General features: G+C 32.8%; 1 protein-coding gene across 1 annotated transcript in view; it reads right to left on the minus strand.

Moving 5' to 3' along the window:
• Positions 1-468: 468 nt before the first annotated feature.
• Positions 469-15,579, minus strand: part of TMEM135 (transmembrane protein 135) — a 215,515-nt gene continuing 200,404 nt past the window's right edge. Inside the window, exons 10-15 of the mRNA XM_019739636.2 lie at positions 13,424-13,591; positions 10,303-10,366; positions 9,254-9,330; positions 4,933-5,031; positions 4,053-4,120; positions 469-2,255 (exon numbers count right to left, since the gene is read on the minus strand). Coding sequence (XP_019595195.1) covers positions 2,123-2,255; positions 4,053-4,120; positions 4,933-5,031; positions 9,254-9,330; positions 10,303-10,366; positions 13,424-13,591 — 609 coding nt within the window. The 3' untranslated portion in view covers positions 469-2,122. The remainder of the gene's footprint in view (positions 2,256-4,052; positions 4,121-4,932; positions 5,032-9,253; positions 9,331-10,302; positions 10,367-13,423; positions 13,592-15,579) is intronic.

The raw sequence follows: 15,579 nt of genomic DNA on the forward strand, positions 1-15,579 counted from the left end.
TTTCTTTGTGTTTGCTCAAACAACTACACTTTGCAGTCTGTCCCAATGAAATCAAATTGGACTTCTCAATTCACCACTGCAAATCAGTTATCTATTCATTCGAGCTATACATTCATTATTGTATTCTGCTTCATGATGGTTATTTTTACATTTCATGTAAAAAAAGATGACTGTAGTTTGTAAAATAAAATAAAGAAATAAAAAGGTAAATCATAGAAATGCACCTTTTGACCAGTAAAATTTTACCAATTTCATCAAATTTCAGAATTTGTCTCTCAATATCATAGTCTTAATGTCAATGAAAACAATAACTTATGGATTAAATTTTTTTTCTTTTAACCTGACAGGAAAATACTATAAACATTTCTAAATAGAGAAAATGAGGTGTGGGTAGCAGTGCTTTCTACACTGCTGTCACACTTCATTTTTTAAAAGTAAACACAGTACAAATCTTCATTTTGATTCCAGTGAACAAAAACTTAAAACTTAATTTATTAATCAATTTTGAAGTCTGAAACCAAAACGATCCTTTAACAATACTGCCTAATAGACAAGTCAATTCTAAAACGTTAATCACAATGCAAAATTTTGACCAAATTAAAGTGGTTCTCTCTGTTACCATGGTATCAGAGTCCGTCTTTTTGTTGGGTTTGAATTTGCCATAACAACCAAGGATAGTATTACATGTAAACATAAGTATACAAGGCTTGATGAAATTGAATATGGAGGATTAAGCATTTCCAAAGTCTGGGTTATAATTCTTGTTGCAACACAAGTTCTATTGCGTAATTAATTTACAATGGCCTGAAACTTTTTAGCCACAAAATTGTATTAAAAAATATACCATCATCACTATATGTAACATTAACTGTAGACATCATAACCACTTAAGCCTTTGATTAACTTAGAAAAGTATAACTTTTCCCTGAAAAACTCTAAAGAGTGATCATATTTCAATCACAGCTGTCCTGAATTGACTCATAATCAGTAGTGACTATGTTTTGTCACTTCTTTATTTGAACAGGAGTAAAAATGGTCACAATGTTTTTTTTGAGGAGGATAGAGAACATGAATTCATTTAGTGCTATAATGTACTTTGTAACAACTACCAGATTTTTATATTGAGTTTAGTTGTAAAGCATCCATTGTATAGGTGAAACCGTTGGGAGGGAACAAACTGCCAAACCTGCCCAAACTACTTTTGTTCCATAGAATTTTGATCCCTTCTAAATCAGTAATGGCATACAAACTTAGCTATGAAAAATTCAGTCCTTATAAATGAAAACAAACATAATAAAGCTACAGGAGGTTTCAAAGTAACTTCATTTGCTTTTAAATATTCAAGTGTAATGCTTCTGTAAAAGATTAAAACATATATTTCAACTTTATCAGATATGTCTATTTCCATTTGCACCTAACCTGCCGTTAGTGCACAGGTTCACTGGGCTGCCAAGTAGTCCAGTTGACCATGGATCGAGATGATGATGTCAGTGGAAGAAGAGCATGGCTACAACGGCATTTATCCAAACAGTATGAAACCCGCCTTTGCATCCCTGAAGGAAGAATGGCCACTTTCTACAATTAAATTGCTCTATAGTAAAGCAGCATGTCTGTGAAGAGTTACCTCATATCCATAACATTTCACTACTAAGATTACCAATTCAAAAGTTTAAAAAAAAAAAAAATACAGACCAAATCCATGTACCCGTGATCCTTTTTGTATCCTAAAAGGTAGAAATATTCTTAGTTTTAACCAAGAATCGTATTGGAATGAACTAAAACATCTTTTAAAGTAATTTTAAGTATACTCTTATTTTTTACATAGATTATTTAATATTGCTTGTGGACATAATTTAATCAATAATATACCATAATGGCAACCACTACAGTGATCTAGAATCAGATTCTGGCTACAGAGGGAGCTTAATTATTAAGCAACACCTTCCTAAAAAGCTTCTGTATTTCTGATTGGTAAGAAAAACAAACAAAAAAGAGCATCTCTCATTGAAATAACACTGAAGTTCAAGCTCGGGCCCCCTTCTTTGTGTTCAACATAATTAACTCTTTTCAGGATAAAATAATGAAACATTAAGTAAGACACATTAATAAATTACAGTCATCTTCAAGAAAACTCAGTGGGCAACTCTGGTGTTACGGTCGTATATCTTGGATCCAACCTAGGGATAAAATCCTGAAAGTGTTTAGATGCACCAGTACCAAAAACATCAAGGACTTTGCGGTTCATGACAGCAAATCTGTAAGAGAGGACACAGGGAACAGGTACTTAATGAAGTTTAAAGGATACAATGATTCACTCTATTTGACTTATCTTTCATGGGCTGGGAAAACAGAAAAGGCTGACAATAGCAAAAGACTCAATGGCAGATTCAAAAGTCACTTTAATACTCTTCTGCAAGATTCACTGTCTCATATTTTCTTTAAAGAAATAATAATCCCCAGACCTGAAACGTCAAACCCTTTCCAATGGAGTGTCACATGGAAAAATACGTTCATTACAATTTTTCTGACTAATTTTCGAAATCACAAGAAACTACATAAACAATGAATGAGCTAACGTTTACCAATGAAGCAAAGGTATTAAATAGAATTTCTCTCATAACTGACATTTTAATGTCACACAATCAAAATACATCCAAATATGCAAAAATTTAATGATTAAAAGGCAAACAGCATATAGATTTTCAGATTTTTAATCGACAAGAGTAAAAGCACACCCTCATTTTATCCATCACTTAACCTAAGAGATACACAATTTTGAAAAGACACGTATTTAGCTAATGTGCAGGATGGACCTTCTGTGTGTCTGTGCCTCGTCACTAGCATTTCCTCTCAGGGAAAGCAGCAGAGTGAATTAGGTTTGAGTCATTGGCCAGCACCATTATTCCAAGAGCCTTTTTAATTCTTTTCCAAAGTGAGTTCCCTTCCAAAATAATCAACCAGTTAAATTCACTAATGTGCAAAAAACTCAATGACAAAAGAATAAGTTATTAAATAATAATTATGTAAAGGATACATGGTGAGGTGGCTAAGAAGAAAAATTCTGAAGCCAGACTGCCTGGCTTATATGCCAGCCTCATCATTCTCTAGCTGTGTGAGTCTGGAGATCTATCTAACATCTCTGTGCATCTCAGTTTCCTTACATGTAAAACTGGGATGTTAACAGTACCTATTTCATAGAGTCATTTTAAGGATTGAACACATATGTATGTATTCGGGTGTGTGTGTGTGTGTGTGTGTGTGTGTGTGCGTGTGTGTGTGTGTGTGTGTATCTTAAAACCATACCTGGGACATAGTAAGAACTACACTAGTGTTTGTTATTATTACTATAAATGATAGTAATATTAATAGCAGCTACAATTTACTGAGGGTCTGCTAAGTGCTGTGACAAAAATCTCAATTTTCCCACAACCACACAAAGTATACATCACTGTTTCATGGTAGAGACAACGAAACTGAGGTTCATGAGGGGAAACAATTTTCCCACCAGTGACACAGCTAAAGGTGTCAGAACTGAAGTCAAACCCAGGTCTGTCCGATTCCAAAAGCCCTGGTTGTTCTATTTGGTCAAGCTGCCACCCAAAGAATTAGTTTAGGATCAGAAAATGCTAACAACAACAAGAAAGGCAAAGGAAAGTATGTTTATACTATCAGGCAAAAGAATTTCTTTACAAATAGAAATCAGTTAATTGTTTAGGAATGATTTCTAATGAATCTGTTTAATATTTTTAATCAGAAAGAAGTGATCAAAGATTTAAAAAGTGAGACTTAAGTATGTTATGTAGTAACTAATTAGCAGTTTGCAAATCAACATGGTATTAATCTAGAACATTGAAAATATCTAAAACAATACAGGGAAAAACAGTCAAAATAATGTTCATTAAAAGAATGCCCCTTGTTATTAAGTTGGTCATATCTGATTTCTATCTGGATATCTACCAATAAAAGAATATTCCCTTGAGGAGACCAAATGATTCAAAATCTTTTTTATGGAAATTGCTTATTTTCTATGATCAGTTAAAACAGTCACTTACTTGCCCTTCGTGAGCCTTAAAAGGAACTTCCAGTAAGATGGTCGTAAGGTCTGAACTTCCATGACAGCCTAAGATTAGAGTATCCAATTTGAGACTTCTTTTAGTAAATAGCAAATATTATCAGCAGTCTTAGGTAACAGAGTGGTTTCATCTCTATTTGTATTGCTCATTGTAGTTTTAAAATGACAGTGATCAGAATAATAATAACAACATGTATTTATGTTTAAGTTGATAACTATCAAGAATCTTTGTAAATAGGCCTTCAAATAGGCATATTGCTTATGAAACAATAATTGAGTTAATTATGTCATTATCAGAAAGCATTTACTGAATACCCATTAGACAGCTGGCACTTAACTAGTTAGTAAGTGCATCAACCTGGCAGCATTACTGTGAAAAGGGCAAATAAAAGCTGTCCCCAAAACTTTGCAACAGCTCTAACGCCATTAACATCAACAATGATGATTACAGAATTTAAAGAGCTTGAAAAATGCTTCTATTCAACTAGGTTTTACCTCTGTCCTCGTTGTCTGAGTAATATCGTGGAAATGCTATTATTCTTATTTATGCTCATGCTACCTTTCTTCTAGAAGAAGTATAATTAAATTGGGCCATTCTAGCTAAGGCACTAGAGTAATAATTTACCCATAAAAACTGCACTCTATTAAACCTAAAAATTGTTGTGTTCATAAAACAGGAACTGATCCATTAAGTTAACATGTTTAATGATTTGAAACTTGCAAGTTATCTTGCTATTAAAAAAAAAAAAAGGCTTAAAACGTAGTAAATAAAAATGTTCCCAGGCCTTTTCCCCCCATTGGTTTAATGTACATTAGAAACATAAATAATTCTATTTCTCATTTCAAAAGCTATAACTTACTGCCTGGAAGCAAATTGCCGTAGAGATGGAATAGATGATAGTATCTGCATGGGGAAAATAGGGAACCTTTCCTGCTTCAATGCCTTTGAAATACATAGTCTGCAAGAAAAAGGTATAATGCAAGATTTATAAAGAAAAAAAAACTTCAAATAGCATTAACAATATAGTTGAGCAGCATGCTCCCTATCTACAATTATCTTTTTTCTACCTTTCAAAATCTAACAATCCTTTCAGAGCTCAAATCATAGGTCGCATCTTCCACAACAGCATGAAGTGTCAGCGCTTCCCTTTCCCTCATCCCCGCACCCCAAATCCCAGATGCCAGTAATAGTATTTTTCGGTAAAATTCAATAGCTCTTTATTTCTACCTCTTTATGTCATTTATTCTCCAATGCTTTTTGCACAAGCCTCATTCCCTGTCCTCCATTCCCTGTTAGATCTATTCATTCATTCATTCAACATTTAATGGTGTTAATTTAACTATATGCTCGGTACTATGCTAGGAGCTAGGGATGTGAAAATGAATAAAAATGGTTAGTGCATAACAGAAATAACTAACGCACTCAAATGAGCCTCTGAAATATATATATATACATATATATATACATACATATATCTCATATAGATGATATATCTCATATATCTCATATATTTGACATATATTAGATATATATATATATACACATATATATTTATATGGTCTCATTAGATGTGTGTGTGTGTGTGTGTGTGTGTGTGTGTGTGTATAAATTTATAATACATAAACATATTTAGGCTCTCCAGGAGGGAGCAACTACTCTGGAGGATTTCAGAAATGACTACTCTTGAGTAGTGCTTCTCAAACAATCTGCAGTAAAAAAACACTTAAAAAAAAAATCCAATTGTCATGACTCGATACTTTCATAATGTAATTAAAATAAATTACTAAAAAATAAATTTAAAAAACACAAAATTAAATTGAATTTTCACTATTATATTCAAAATACAAATTACTCTGTCAAGTTGCTATAAAAGCTTCCAAATGCTCGCTCTCAATGTCTCTACTTATCTTGTCATCAACTGTTAACAGTTCATAGACTAGCACTAGTCTGCTGACCACACTTTTAATAGTGTTGCCTTATAAGAGGCATGGGATCAACTAGATAAGAGAGAAAAAGCAGGGGTAACAAGCAGAGTGCAAGTACGCAGTACATAGGAGGACTGGCCACTTAATTTTTGTGGATAGACCATGGGATAATTCATGGAAACTGGTTTTCTGGAACATGGGAACCCTAAAGTAAAACTAGTTTAAAGAAAGTGGAAAGAAGGCCAAAAGAGAAAAGAGTTACAATAGGATGGTAGGAGGTTTGAGAAGATATGAGTGGTTCATAAAATAAAGAACATAAAACAAATTTTCCAAGAAAAAAGTTGTCTATACAGCTGATTTTTAATTAGTAGTCATTATATAGTAATACAACATTTTAACATAGAGTTAAGTTCAATCTGTAAGATAGGTAAAAAAGTTACATAGATAGATCACTATATTTAGGAAACAAGACAAACATAGTACACTATTTTGAAAGTAATACGACAGTACATTACAAGGTACAGATATATTGTAATATATTCATGTTGATGAAAATGAAATTCAGATGTGGTAGAATGGCATAATAGAAACATTATATGAAACAGGTATCTTTTGATATGTGGAATAATTATGTTCCTAATTATTTCTTATAATAAAACATACCTATTGAACTAGATTCTAAGTTAATGAAGGGTGGGAACCATAGCCTATATTTCTATATGCTTACCAGCTGATAGCACAGTAATGAGAACATAATAGATACTCAATAAATATACCTTGGAAATAACTTTTTTCTAAGAAAAAAGTCATCTATACAGCGGATTTTTATTTAATATTCATTATATAGTAATACAGCATTGTAATATAAAATTAACTTCAATTATAGGAAAATGATTGCCTGTTACACCATAGTAATTAATTCTACAAAGGACATGGTAAGCTTAAATTTCTAATTTCCTGTATTTAAAAATGTTCGCATAAGCACACTTTCTATACAGTTTCTTTGGTCAAGATCAAATATGGCCTGTTGATGTAAGAAACAGAGCAATAGGATTGATTGGCTTAAAAAACTAGCTATGTAGCGAAGCAACTGTGAAACCACCTTTTACAAACTAGATCTCAATACTGGATTCCCCCTGTGTCAAAGAATATAGTTTTCCAACCTAGGGGTTATTTTCTTTCTCTCACTCCCCTTTTCCTACTAGCAAGTTTTGTCAACTTTACTTCCCAAGCACACTAAAATCTGTGTACTTTTCTCCGTTTCTACTGATACTGTCCTGGCAATAGCCACCATCTTCTGCCTGAGACTGTTCCCAGCTTCCAGTCTTGCCTCCAGTCTATTCTCTATATAATAGCCATAATATTCTTAAAATTTGAATTAAATGTTATTTCCATGCTTATAACTTCAATGGCTTCCAATTGCACTGAGAAAAAAAAAATCTCTCTCTCTCTCTCTCTCTCTCTCTCTCACACACACACACACACACACACACACTCTTGTATAAAGCAATATGTAATTCTCCAATGTCATTAGGGACACACATTTTCGGTGAGATACAATTTTTTAAAATCAAGCAAGTTAAATAAAATCTAAAATCTTAACTTTGAATTGGTAATATCAATATACTGTTAATTATTTTCTCTTTCTCTAAAAAGAAATGTGTATGGGGGTGGGGGTGATTCTCTAGCTCTGCTCACTGGAAAGGCCCAGAAACAGAGACTAGATAGGGAGCAAAACACCTCTAGCACCCTAACTGAAGTCTCTAAATACCATTTCCCACCAGAAGAAACTAGGGGCTATTGGAGAAAATATTGATTCCATAACTGGGGCAGAAAATGTCCCAAATGAGCCTGAATTATCTTCTTTTATCACAAAGCAAGAAAGCTATCAAAGGTATTGGCATTATGTCAAACAAGAGTCAACTTGAAGAGGCTCTCACGGGCAAAGATGGGGCAATTTGAGCAAAAGACTGCAATGGACTGAAACAAATCAATATGTTAAAATTCATGACAATTGAAAATAAAGACTCAGGTCAACTTTGCAGGACACTAGGGACTAACTCATTGTGAATGCTGGTAAATAAACAGAAGTAATTAAGCATTTTAATATGACTTTGTGTATAAATTATTTCAGAGTAACTCAAGAGTTGAAAAGAGAAAGTTCTTTTTAGAAGAATTCCCGCTAATAAATGCAAAAGAAACAATAATATTAGATTATGAACATTTTGCAACCCTCAATGAAATAATTCCTGGTAATGATCATTAATGGCTGTTAAAATAATTAAGTAAAAGACTAATGGGGAGCCTTATGTTGGCTCTATCAAGACTGAGCGCACTGACCAATCTTAGCATTATAAAAAAAAGAGAAAACTAGACATTTTTGTGCTTCCTAATGTGATGCAATAGGAATTCACATACAGTAGCCATGAAGTATTTCTGCAACACCCACCCCCTCAAACTGAACCTGAATTTGCTTAAGCCTCTAGATCTAATTAAATTTACAGGAAACAATGAGTTAAACACTTTAATATTTCCAGTGAGGATGCAATCTACAAAATCCTGAATGTGGAAAGTTCCATAGAACTAATGACCTAGATCTTCAACAAATAAATGGCAGGGAGGAAAAAAAAAAGCGAAGAAAATAACGAAGGGGTGGGGTAACTATTATAAACTAAAAGAGACTTTGAATCCTGGTTAAAACAAAGGCATTGCAAAAAGACATTTGTGAGACAATCAGTGAAAATGTACGAGTCAGCTCTAATTGGATACATGGGAATATTAAACAACTACTAGGTTTTTCTTAATGTATGATAATGGTATCGTAATTACACTTTGGTGGTGGTGGTGGTGATGTATTTGTTTGTGTTTTAGGAGTCTTTATCCTTTAGCCTTATTCGTTAAGGAGTCTTTGAGTTGTTTATGAATGCACTTACATGATAGCTGTAATCTGGGATTTGATTTAAAATAATTTAGTACTAGGGAGGGTGGGGCAGTACTGATGAGATGAAATTGGCCAAAAGCTGTTAACTGTTGGGACTGTATGACGGGTTCATGAGTGTTGATTACATTATTCTTTCTACATTTGTGTATATTTGAAAATAATGCAAAGACAAAAGACCAGATAGGAGAACTGACTTCGTAAATACTTGTACAGGATTAGAATTGCTTTTTAAATTGGGATATATATTCGCTGCTAAAGCAGCTTTAAGAGCTCTACTCCTTTTGAATTGTACATGGATAAAAATGTTTGCTTACCTCCACCAATTTGGAAGCTAAATACATGGAAATTGTTGTGCTTTTATAAAACATCATTGATACTCCCGCCAAAAATCCTGAAACAAATAAGGCAAAACTCATCAGATCTGGAAGTACATCCTTCTTATTAAGTCATCTGTAAGTGTTAATTCACTTACATAGGAAAGAATTGATTTGTAGATTGCATTTGGCTACATCAAATTCAAGGACAGTAATATACTTGATGACATTAAAATGGGCTGAGTTCTCATCATATATTCTTAAACGACTGACCTTCAGAGTTAAGAACACACAGTTCTGATGCACATATTACAAGAAACTTTACATTCTAAATTTAACTTTAAAAACAAAGTGGTCTTGCCAAACACAATGATTTTCAAAAATAATTTTTTCAAGGCTATTGGTATCATTTCTAATTTTAAGTGGAAATATTTATTCATCTATTCTAATAGCTCAAATTGTTTTTAGTGTTATCATCACACTTCTTTGCACAGTACTGTCTTCATTTTATAAATGGAAAACCAAGGTAGGAGGAGACCTGGAATACAAATAGTAGGAAAATCACTAATAACTGAAAAACTGTTGATTTAACTTAAGTATGGCACTTGTAGAAAATGTTCTTTAGTTTTAGAAAATTACTTAAGTTCCTAAAAAAATAAAAACATATATTAAAATACATGTCACTTGCCAGTGGTAAAAACAGAGTATTTTAAGAACTCTAATATAATAGCATAATATTAGAGTTGCTTAGATAATATTTTAAGACTTCATGTTCCTTTGTGACACATTCCCTAGGATTTCTGGCCTACAGCAGGGCAGATACCCAAGTCATTATATTGCCAACTCAAAACACCAGATGGCAAGAGTGCCTTGATATGTTGTTAAACTTCACAAATACAAAATGTACAGACTAGTGCATCAGTAGGGATTCTATTCCAGAGAAAGGAAGATACATAGAAATCAGATGAATTTCAAACTATTTCTGAGTCATCCCTATCACTGATTGATGCAATATAATAATAATTTGGTGTTTTTAATCATTGCTTTACCAGCAATAATAGCATGCAGTTCATCATCCAGGTTTCTGACCCAGCGCAGGAAGCAACTAGTACCCTGTATCAAGAAGAAAATACAGTGATTTCAGTTGTTTCATTTCTAGAAAAGAAATACATGTAACATCTGTAATGAGTCACTAGCTGATCATGGAGGCAAATTAATCAAACACATGATTGGGAAAATTGTAAACAATAACCTGTAATAAAGTTACTGTTTTGGATAGACACTATCAAGAATTATCCATAATATTTTTATTATAACGATTTTTCAAAATGAATCCACAGATTCTAGTTTTGTCTACATGTAGAATGCTGGGGAAGTATCACTCCCAGTCTAACAAGGAAAAAAAGCTGAATAAACTATAAATCTGTCAGGCTGGAATTCTATTCCCAGAGATACTATTTTTCAATATGAAGGTGAAATAAAGACTTTCTCAGACAAAAGCTGAGAAAATTCATCACCTGCAGCCCTTCACTACCAGAAATGTTAAAGGTAGTTCTGTAGGCAGAAGGAGTATTATACCAGACAAAAATTTAGATCTCTAAAAAGAAATGAAGAGCTCTGGAAATGGTAAAATGAAGGTAAATTTAGAAGACATGCTTTTCTTATCTTTAACTGCTGTAAAAATGAATTAACTATCTAAAGCTGTGGTCCTCCAACTATGGCCCACTAGCCAAATCTGGCCTGTAACCTGCTTTTATATGGCTCGTGAGCTAAGAATGTTTTTCACACTTCTAAATGGATAAAAATAAATAACCACAATATTTTGTGACATGAAAATTATATAAAATTCTAATTACAGTATGGTAAAATTATATTGGAACACAGCCATGTCCATTCATTATGTATTGTCTACGACTGTTTTCACACTACAACAGCAGAGGTGAGTAGTTGTGACAGAGACCATATAATCCACAAGCTTACAATATTTACCACCTGGCTTTTTACAGGAAAAGTTTTCTGACTTCACAACATATTGTGGGGTTTATAATATATGAAAAGATAAATGTGTAGCACAAAGAATGGCAAGGAGAAATCAGAAGTATAGTGTTGTAATATTCTTATACTATAATGAAGTGATATATTACTTGAAAGCATTGATAAATTAAAAACAGTTATTACAAAATGTTAAGGCAACCACTAAATTTCAAAAAGATATATAAACAATAAGCCAATACTGAAGATAGAATACAAAAAATGACTACAAATAAAAAAATGTATTGTTAAAAATTCAGAAACAGACGGAAAAAGAAAAAAACAAGAGGAACAAAAACAAAACAAAACAAAAACACAATGGAACAAACACAAAACAACTAGCAAGAAGGTAAATTTAAACTCAACCATATCAATAAGTACATCAATATAAGTAGTCTAAACGTACCAATTAAAAGACAGAGATTATCAAACTGAATAAAAAAGTAAGAACCAACTATATATGTGGTCTAAAAGAAACCAACCTTTTTACACTGAAGACACAGAACGATTACAGCAAAAGGATGGAAACAATACACTATCAAATATAATCAAAAGATGGAGTAGCTATATTACTATTAGACATGTACACTTCAGAACAAGGACTACTACCAGGGATAAAGAAGAACATTACAAAATGAAAAAAGGATCAGTTCACCAAGAAGACACAGAAGATATAAGGTTTGTCTGTCCTTCTCTTAATTACAATCTACTGGCATTGATAATTTTTTAAAATTACATATGGCTTTGGAACACACTGTATGAATTTTCCTATAAGAGATTTTCTGACCTGGCTGTATTATCCTTAGTTGAATACCATTAGTTTGTATAACCTAAGTAAATACATAGAAACAGAAATAAAAACAATCAAACAAAAAAACAAAATATATGCTTTGAGATATGCTGGATGGTGGAGAATAACCAATCTGGGCTAAAAATGTGAGAGATAATCTACATGTAAACATTTAAGAGTTTACATTAAGAATAAATAGAAACACTATGACATGAGAAATGAAAAAGAATGTGACTATAAATATATAATTACCAATATTCTATCCCACTAACTCTTGTATATTCAAAGATACTAGTAATGCTTCCTGGCCAAACTATATTGAAACTGTTTTCACTATTAGTAATATTCCATAAGAAGTGATTAACCTGTAGTTTACCTGTAATTTGTCACTTCTGTTTACCTTTCCATTTCAAAATACCTTCTCCATATCTACCTTTTATGAGTAAACTTGTTCATAAAATGATACATATCCATCTTACCCAAAATAATGCCTGAGTTCCAGTTTCCCAGCATTAATTTTGTGTTTAACAACACAAAATTGTGTGTGTGTGTGTGTGTGTGTGTGTGTGCGTGCACAAAGGTCAACCTTAGTTAACCCATTTTACCATTTATAATCTATATTTAGATTGAAAATCTAAATTTTAGATGTTTAATAAACTGTTAGTAACATGATTTACATATTAGTGATTCCCATTAAATACAAGGCCATTATTTAAAGTTGCAGAGTACTGTACTATGAATGATTCCTACACGTGTTCAGGTGTGTGCTTATCTATGTGTGAGTACGTTTACAGGAAAGGGGTAGAACAATGTTCACTCTGGTTATTTGAGAGAGTGTAGTAGGAATAGTGAGTGAGTGGAAGAGGGAAAATTAGTCATTGCTTATATAAGTTACAGCAGATAATCTTTATTGATTCTATCAGGTGTTGACATCAGCTAGAAGGGTCTGAAATACGTTTAAATTAAAGCCAGGCAGTAAATAGAGTTAATAAAAACAAATAGATCAGGTATATTAACATCACTTTTGATGTTAGAAATGTCTGAAAGTTCATATTTTCTCACTGACCACCTTATTGAAAAAAAAAGAAAATGAGTCTGAAAATTTTTAATATTATGTATAAATGCAAGTGAGTCTGCACTTGCAAGCATATTAAATAATATTTTAAAAGAAGAAATTTCCACAACCTGAATTCCCAAGATACTGTGTATATTTGGTGATGTTAAGATATTTATGAATACTACAGAAAGAATCACTTAAAAAAACTATAAATGAGTTAAGGCCATATCTCATTCTAACAACAGCCATGTCATTTATTTCCCATTTTTCTTCCCCCTTCTGAAAGCCTTACCTTGTATATACTAACGAAAGAACCCAAAAAAGCTCCAAGCTGGAAGTTTTCTTTATTGTAGAAGAGGGAAAGCAGCCGGGATGGCTGTGTAAACAGATGCCTAAATGCAGAGGGAATTCGGAGGCAGCACTGGATCAAGTATCCCACGCTAAACATTCTGATGAAACCCTAGAGAAAATTGGGAGAAAATTCTGATTTACAATCAAATTTTGAAGTCTGATAGATACGAATTTTACTGTCTCACAATCAAAACAGGACTCAAGAAAAACTTAACACAAGTTTATATCACAGCCATTTTCAAAATTAAATCTTAAAACCTCAATTGTAAAACAATTACCTTAAAAATAAGGGTGAAATCTTGCAGTGAATATACTTTCTTTGATTTACAAAGACTTAAAAAGTTTCACAAGCACTGGCCAAGCTTGCCTATGCACCAAACTTCCGTTTTTTGACATTTTTAAACAATAACTAGGATTTATAATTCCTAAACTACATCTGAATTTTAGAAACAGAAGCACTGAAATTAAAAAAAAAAAAAAGTTAATAAAACCAAACCCTTTTGTAAATTTTAACAGAAAACTCCTCTTACTCATTAGTATGAGTAGGGATTCTTTTGACAGAAAAACAATTATTTGTTTAGACCTTTGGTATCAACTTTTTAAATGATCAGGTTAAAAGACTTTCAGGGAAAAGAAATAATTATATCTATTTTTATTTCTGTACTCAAACGTGTCAGGCTAAAACATCTATAGGGAATGGGAGCTTTAAGGTGTACTCAACAAAACTTGAAAAAGCAAATCTGCTACAAATCCATATTTGCTGCCAACATTTCTCCATCTTATCTGCAACTATTTATAGTACAAAGGGGAACAGAGAGGATGACTAATGTTGGTCAATTTCATTGCCGTGTTTAGGAAAATGAAGTTTAGATGCCAATTAACACTGAGAGACTGTAAAATTCCAATTAGCACAAGACAACATGTTTTTAAAAAATAGTGTTTTATACATGATTAGACCAATACCTTGTAATACTAGTCTCCTATTTTTGTCCTTTGTCACCCCCAGGGGGAGGGAAAATATCTACATTCTTAGCAATGCTTGCCTGGTAAGTTTAAAGGTCAGGTTTTTATCTCCCAGAAAGCAGCCTTCTTTTTTAGAAAAACATTGAATCACTACGAAGAAACATTCATTAATTTACCTGAAACTATCTAACACCTGGTTAAAACATGGAAATTAAATTGTCCAATCACTTGGTATGAATTACGATACATTTGCCTAACTGAAACTGTCAAGTATTTGTTTAATGCATGAAAGGTTCACACTTTTATCTTTCCACTGATAATCTTATACTACTGAGAAATATGGAAGGATTCAGGGATCACACTCGTGTTCAATCTTTTCATGCTGTTTTCAAGAAGCCCATTCATTCCTCCATCCATTCACCCTTTCATGTACTCAGGAAAGATTCACTGGATGCCTCTTACGTGCGAAGCATTACACTAGATGCTGGGGATAAAGTAGTGCTGATGACACAAAGTTTTTGCCTTCATGGAGCTTTCATGCTCATTAGAAGCAGAAAAAATAAATACGTGCATAAACATAATTACAGATTACAGTAAGTGTTATGAAGGAAATAGGGCACTAAGAGAGAAATTAACAGGGCAATTTATATTAGATTGAGCGGTCGGGGAAGGCTACTGATGCGACACATAAACAGACAAAAAAGAGAAGGAGCTAGCACGAGAAAAACATTTCAGATGCCTTGGGCAGAAAACAATAAGCCAAAAATGGGAACGGCAGGTACAAAGAACCAACAAAAAGTTAGTGTGACTGGAATATAGTGAGTGGAAGGGAATGTAATTCATACGATTATTTACTCAGGGATGTAATTTAACATATGGTGTAACTGAGTCCATGGAATAATGAGGCGCACTATAAATATTTTACTATATTTGTGGTGTAAATTTGTCACCCATAGGTCTCCAAATTTTACATTTGTGGACATAATATTCCATTTTATACATACATTACCAAGTTTACAGTACTGGTACACATTTGAAAGAATGACTGGATTTTTTTTCATTGCTTAGTAGCTCTCACCAACTTTCTCTTATTGTTTTTGTACCACCTCCCCTCTTCCTAAAATTTCTCAAATA

The sequence above is a fragment of the Rhinolophus sinicus genome, linkage group LG06 (genome assembly GCF_036562045.2).
Source record: "Rhinolophus sinicus isolate RSC01 linkage group LG06, ASM3656204v1, whole genome shotgun sequence".
NCBI lineage: Eukaryota > Metazoa > Chordata > Mammalia > Chiroptera > Rhinolophidae > Rhinolophus > Rhinolophus sinicus.